This window comes from Scardinius erythrophthalmus, assembly GCF_964197995.2.
Source record: "Scardinius erythrophthalmus genome assembly, chromosome: 17".
NCBI classification, from domain to species: Eukaryota; Metazoa; Chordata; class Actinopteri; order Cypriniformes; family Leuciscidae; genus Scardinius; species Scardinius erythrophthalmus.
Window position 1 is genome coordinate 29,511,071 of NC_138237.1, and position 7,293 is coordinate 29,518,363.

Below are 7,293 nucleotides of genomic sequence, written 5' to 3' on the forward strand. Positions count from 1 at the left end.
TTCACAGACATTTCAACATACCATAGGATATGTCCACAGTGCAACATGGTGTATAGGTACCAGGAGTGGAAAGATGGTCTTCACAACTTTGATAACCATATTTTTCTCACCCTTGAACTTTGTGTGTTTCTCAGAGAAAATGTTACTGTGAGTATTAATCTTTTCTCCTTAAGATTACTTGGCTATGGGCTATATGTACATGGAACATTACACCGTTTTTATTTATTTTTATTTTGAAGTTTCTATCCTTAAGCAACAAGAACACTTGTCTCTGTCTATCTCAGACGTATTTGTGTTTGCTCCACACTTTAGAACCATGTGTCTGTTTCAAGAGTTGTGGATTCATTGGAGGGGTTAAGAGGAGAGAAGTTTCCACCCAGGACTGTCATATTTCACGCCTATTGCCACTTTGAGGCTTTGTGCGACACAGACTACACTTACTCCTGTGTCAACTGTGGATTTTACCCCCCTGTGGTAGTCATGGATTTACACAGGAAAGGGGTTTTCAAGCTGGCAGCTAAGTGATATTGTGATTATTTTGTGTGTTTACAGTGCAGAAGTGTTGCTTTTGCCTAATGGTGTGATCCATTACAGTCAGTGACCTCAAAGCACCCCCTGATGACTTCAACGGTGAACATGACATTGAGAGTTTTTGGAATTCTGTTCATCTTGCGACGATAAGTCGTGGTTTTTTCCAAAGTGAGTTATGGTGATTACTAAATTTCATCAGATTCATTGTGTAAACACAATGTGGATTAAAAATAATGCATCACATTTTGTAGGCAGTGCAAACAACCCTTTCACTGTCAGTCCAAGCTACGAACACTGGGCACCCTGGATTGGGAGTGAAACGCGTCGACGTGGCACTGTTCTTAACACAGAGTTCAAAAAAGTGAGAACATGCCCCTCTTCAATTGAAGCACAGCTGAGCAGTGTTACTGAGGACCATCTGATTGATGAGTTGGCAAAACAAAAGGTGATGTTGCCATGTGATGAAGCTCTCTGGGTTTGAAGGGTAAGAAAGTGTCCAGTAAATGTTCTGTTTACAGTTTGTCATAAATATTATCAGGTTGGAGTTGTGAGAAAATTGTGCAAAGCCTGCAACATCGACACCAAGGGCTCCCGCCTTGATCTCATAACAAGACTGAAGGAGAACATGAAGAGCAGACAAACATATGACAAGGTCTTCCAAAGCATATGGGGTGCATCTGGTAAGTTTGTGTCGCTCTGTAAACTATGGTATTAAGTTGTTGTAAGTTACACACTTCACAATCTTTTCAATCTTTAATTTTAGGTGGATGGTCTGTAATACTTTGCCCACATGGCATTGTATACAGCATCAAATTTAATCTACGCGCTGAAAGTCCCAGGGACTTTGCAGACCTGTTACTCTCCTGGAAGCACTTTCCAAATGTCTGTGTTTATGATTTCGCAAGAGGTTTGGCGACACACACCAATTTGCGGGTTCCTCATTCACTGCCTTTCCAGCCTTTTGAGGGCAGACTGTCTGAGCCCACAGAAGAGAATGTGAAGGCTGCCAGGGATGGAAAATTGCTGGTATCACTGCCATGGCTACATGAAAGTGTGCACTGTGGGGAGGATAATGCTCATCCGGTCACTGGATCATCTGAGCACTATGTCTTATATGACCGCTTCCATGAGCAGAATGCCACAGATCCAAAGGACATACTACGCAGGATCCAACTTGTCCCTGAGCTGAAAGGGTGGTTGAATAGCCAAGTTGCTGAGCAGTTCTTTGCCAAAATGCGTAAAAGCAACTACTTCTTCAATAACATGACTCCATCAACCCATGCATTTCTTATGAGAAGTGTTATCCATCGTCATAACACCTCCACAAATAGAGCACTTCTGGAGAGGCAGTTAAATTCTGGATGTCGGCTTGAACTTCTAAACACCATCACCTTGTCTACTTTGGGACAAGCTGTCATAGGTGATGCATCAAAATGACGAAGCACAACTGTGGTGGCTCAGGCATCTTCAGCAACAAGTAAATTGCTTTAACATTAATCATCATACAAAGTCAGTCATGTAATTAATCTTGACCCATGTGACGTAATTGTTTGTTTTGTCTAAAAGTTAAAAACTTTAGAAATGCATATTCTAGTCATTTAATTGGTTCATAACATCAAATGTTGCTGTACTCAAAACCTTAAGGATCTCAACTCACTCCAGCCGAGCCGAGGTCAACTGAAAGCATAGCTGCACAACCACACACTGATGAAGCACCAACACAAAGTGAGCACTATGAATATGAGCTGAAATAACTAATGCCTACTAACTGGGAAGAGTGTAATTTTGGGGATAGGTGAATGCTACTTTCAGATCAAATGCAGTGAGATTAATGTATATTAGCACTAATAAGACTAACTGTTTCATTTTTCTTGAAGATGTTGGCCCTTCGCAACATTGTGGGCAGCATTGTGCAACACTTACTGCCATCAGCAACCTCAGGCCCTGCAGAACAATGTGGGCAGCTGGAGGAGATCATCCCCTCCAGGAACAGCTGGTACATAAATGCATAGCTTATTTGACAGAATTTAATTTCTTCTTCTTCCATTGAAGTAATTAAAGGATTTTGTTGATATTATTATTATTATTATTATTATTATTATTATGTAATGCTACTTTTAATTTGTCTTACTTGTAGGTCAGCTATGTTCTGGATGAGGGTAGGCCTGCCAATGAAATTCTGGTTAAGGATGGCCCTACATGTTTGACCAGGGAGAACCTGTTAACTTTAGGTCTAAACAGGGAAATGGACTCAGTGGTGAGTGAAAGACTTTGTTGGAATGTTAAAGTACTCAATATGTTTTAATTATTGTATTGTAAATACAGTAAAAAACATTAAATCATATGAACAGGTGGGAAATGCTTGTCTGAGGCTTGTTAAGGAGATAGTCGAGTTACAGGTACGTATACACATGTATAAACGTATATTTTAGAGGGACCTATGTGAGCTCTGTGCAGTACAACAAAGTCAGTTGTCTTTCTGTAGGGGGAAAATGTCTTTATTATGGACCTCCACATCCCCCCAACATGGCTCCCACCCTTGAGTTGTGACCCTCTAGGCAGTCTTCCTGTAAGTACCTACCCATTTGTACAGTCAACCCTCTACGCACACCTTGGCAATAGAATCGTCATTGGCTAGTGATTAAAAATTTGAATTTTCTAATAGTCGCCCAGAGTGAAATTAATTCGCATATGCGAGTGATTTGATCGCATTGTAGAGGGTTAACAGCAATAATTAAACTGATTTGAATTAACAGCATAACTTGCTTTCTTTTAAGGTCGACTCCACCGAGAAAGATGCACTTATATTCCCGCTGTGGACACAAGGCCATTTTTTGCTATGTGTAAGTAATGCATGCTTTCAAAGAAAGTTTGTCAAGCTATACTGTTGATGTGGAAAAGAAGCATATGAAGATTTCTTTTTACAACGCTTATTGGGATATTACACATGAAAGGTTTACTCATTGCCAAGAAAATTCTCATAGGTGATGATGCCACTCAAAAGAGGAATACTGTTCCTCGATTCGCTGTTTGCACAGTGGGAACAAGGCTTTGGCTACAAGCCCTACCGAGACATATTGAGGTTACAACACAATGATATATTTCAGCAGTCACGTTCCCCTGACGTTGCCCACATTAATGCAACTACAATTTTGGCAGTCGTGTTCTTCTGACTTGCCCACGTTTATATACATGTACTCTCGGCAGTCGCGTTCCTTTGACTTGTCAAGGCTGCTTGCACAAACTTCATAGTTATAGTACCTCACGTTCAGAGGATGTAAGCATTGTTGGCATTTCATGTTCAACCAATTTCTTAATTTTATTCTGCATTTCTGAAACGGTTTGTGTTCCCCAGCTGAATTGTACTGTGTGTATTTAAATTGTAAGTATTCTTCGTAACACTGTCTTGATTTTTATCAGGGCTGTTGCACAAAAGCTCATGCCCGGGCCATGGGAAGAACAGTCAGGCCTGGATGTTGAGGTAATAATCATTTGCAATCATTTGCAATGAAAATGCACAAGAACATTGTATAAGGTTGATAGTCATTGTAAATTATTCATAATGGGTGTTCTTTCTTCAAACAGGGGCTACCCCTACAACATTTTGGGATTGACTGTGGATTATTTATGGTTATGGTGAGTTGCCAAGCTTATTTTCAGGATGTTTAGTGATGTCCACACAACATCCATTGTCCATTTTTATTCATCTTGGTTAATTTATGCTCATACAAATGACATGCCAGCATAACAGCCTTTCTGCCTTTACAGTATACCTGGTACATAACTATGGAGGCAGCATTTGATTTCACCAACGTAAGTGCAGTCTTGGTGTTGACAAAGATGTTTAATGTTAATTGTGGTGAATTACATTACAACTGTTCTTATCTTCAGTCTGACATGCCATATCTGAGGAGTTGGTGGTGCAAGGTTTTGCTGGAGAACCTTGAAATTGAGGGGTATGGTTTGTGAAATAAAAGTAGTACATTAATAGATACTACTGTCAAAGTGGGAAAGCATGATGAACATATTTGGTCAATATCAATTACAGACATGGTCGAAGATTTGCACATTTTACAGAGGAAGGCAAGAAGATGGGGGATGGGAGTCTGCTGCCTGTCTTTCGTGTCCCTAGGAAAAGGAGACACAGCACTTTGGTAATATTTCAGTAAAAAGTAATGAAAGTAGCATGTATAAATGTGCAGCTGTTTCTTAAATGATCTGTTTTTCTATGTTTTACTTTTTGAAGGTACCTACACTCCCAGCAAAGATCAAAAGGGTTTCACAGGATGGTGCAGTGGCCACTGACATTTTGCAGGCATGTGTTCATATTCACTTTAATGTTGATGAAATGGCTTGCAATGACTCCATATTAAATCATGTTTCAAATCTACAGTTGCCTGATGACATTCTTCAGAGGATCCTTGTCTTCGTAGTTCTAGAAGACGGCTGCTCTGCAATCCTGAGGCTGGCTCTGGCATGCCAGACATTTAACAACATTGTCAGCCAGGAGCATTTTCAGCAGGAGGCACACTTCAGATGGCTTGATAGTGAGTTTAATAAAAGTGTGGTTGCCCCATCTTGTTTTTTGTCTAAACAATTAGGCTAGGTTAATCTCACTCTCTTCCATTTCCCTAACTTGAAACTTTTTACAGTTAAAGATTTGTTCATTTATTGTCTGAATTGTGTGACTGTCATTGTCATTTTGATATTGAACAGGTGTAGTGAATTGGGAAAGACTTTCAAAGAGACACCGGCAAAGCTACAGAAAGCCGTACACCATCTCTAGATGCAGCCGTCTACAATGCAGCCAGCTTTACAAAGACTGTGGGTCTGGCTACCAGGGAAATGGACAACGGGGAGTGCTTGTGGGGTTTTACTCCTCAGATGACAAACCTGGCTACTGTAGCTGGGATTGTTTTTTGGCCGATGGAGGTCTTGAAGAGTGAAGTGTGTGTGTGTGTGTGTGTGTGTGGTGTGTGGTGTGTGTGTGTGTGTGTGTGTGTGTGCGCAATGTGTCTGAGTGTGTGTGTGTGTGTGTGTGTGTGTGTGTGTGCAATGTGTCTGATGTAACAATTTGTCACTTTTTTGTAGTTCAAGTGTGTTGTCAATATATATATATTTTACCTTTTCTTTAAAAAAAAACAATTAAATTAACTGGAAATTATTCTTCATTATTTTACTGTGGTTGATTTGTATGTTATTTTGCTGTAAATACAAAATTCTGATTAATTATTTCATATTTTAAATTTTAACAATTTTACAGTATGGTCCCTTGCAGTTGTGTTGTCGAAATAATTTAAGATTTTTGTTGTTTTTTTACATAAAAACAATTAACTTAATGTGTGGAAATTATTCTTCATTCTTTTACATTGGTTGATTTGTACATGTTACATGTCTGAAATTATTTTTACTAGTATTATTAAATAATATTAAATATATAATATTATATTTTAAAAAGACATAAAACGTAAAAGTTTAGTATACCGCTTCGATATTTTGCGTGAAGATTAGGTCATTTATACATTTATAATAATCGTTTATATATCCGCTCGGCGCAGTGGAGGTGACGTATATGCGCTCCGGCGCAGTGGAGGTGACGTATTTCCGCTATTGAGTGGAGCTCCACTCGCCCCGTAAGTCTGCAGCCAGACCCTATTGCAATTTTTGAATTTAAATTCATCACGAGCGCGAGATTTGACATTTACGGTCGCTGCTGAGAATGGAGATGGAGATCGCTGGATGTGGATGAAGGGCTGAATTTGGATCTGTTTCTTGCTTGCGTATGGATTATAAAGATTTGGATTACATCTAACGTTACGTTAGCTAATACAAATTATGTATTTTGTTAATATATTGTGTTTTGGTGTTTTATGGTTCTATAGGAGAAAATGCCTTTTGTGTCTCACCGTAACGTTAAATAAACTAAATGTTACAAAATGGTTAAACGATTAAAGAAGGTATTGTTAAGGGTTTAAACTATAGTCGTGTTTGTTAATCCTCCGAAGCGAGTTTGCAGCAGGAACAGTGATTATTTTTTAAATGAGTAACTGTTATAACATTAAACTGCATTTAATAAAATAAAATGCTAAATGTATTAATTAATAATTATTGTTATTTGTTGTTTATAACTTTTGATCTTGGCCTCGGGCATTTGAAATGATGTAGACTATTGAGAGTTTTCTCATTTGGAATGCTCAATATATAATAGTGTTGTCACGATACCAAAATTATTGTTTCGATACCGATACCAAGTCAAGTATTGCGATTTCGATACTTTTTCGATACTTTTCCTGAAAAGGGAGAAACACTCTCAAATATCATTGCTGTGCTTTATTTTAAAACCGGGACAACATTCTAATCATATAACACACTAATAAATGAACATATGAATGAACAGCAGATATATTAAACATTTGAACAAAATATGAAATATCAAAATATAAAAAATAAATTAGAGCAATGCCATTCAAGGTAATTTTTTTATAAATTTAGCAGCATTATCTCATTTATCATAAGAAACATAAGAGCTTTATCTTGATTCTGAACTTTGAATAAAAATATGAACAGCGATTATATTAAACAATGTTTAATATTGGTAACATATGGCAAAGACAACGTTGGCAGTGTTCACGGCAAAATAGGCTACAGAACAATTCGTTCTTGTTTGAACCAAACATCAAAATGTCATTTATTAATATGTATTCGTGTCAAAATGACATAGAAACATCTTTTCCTATTCTATTTTGCCTGGAAACTTCCAAC

At 38.1% G+C, this 7,293-nt stretch overlaps 1 protein-coding gene across 1 annotated transcript; it reads left to right on the forward strand.

Moving 5' to 3' along the window:
• Window positions 1-241: 241 nt before the first annotated feature.
• LOC308706111 (uncharacterized protein) lies at window positions 242-5,477 on the forward strand (the record flags this gene model as incomplete). The annotated part of the gene is made up of 14 exons (XM_081391493.1): window positions 242-2,256; window positions 2,409-2,527; window positions 2,669-2,788; window positions 2,883-2,930; window positions 3,017-3,100; window positions 3,309-3,374; window positions 3,952-4,012; window positions 4,117-4,167; window positions 4,300-4,344; window positions 4,423-4,487; window positions 4,580-4,685; window positions 4,778-4,846; window positions 4,925-5,078; window positions 5,248-5,477. Exons 6-14 carry the CDS (start codon window positions 3,328-3,330, stop codon window positions 5,475-5,477), a joined length of 828 nt encoding a protein of 275 aa, XP_081247619.1. The 5' UTR covers window positions 242-2,256; window positions 2,409-2,527; window positions 2,669-2,788; window positions 2,883-2,930; window positions 3,017-3,100; window positions 3,309-3,327.
• Between the last annotated feature and the right edge of the window lie 1,816 nt (window positions 5,478-7,293).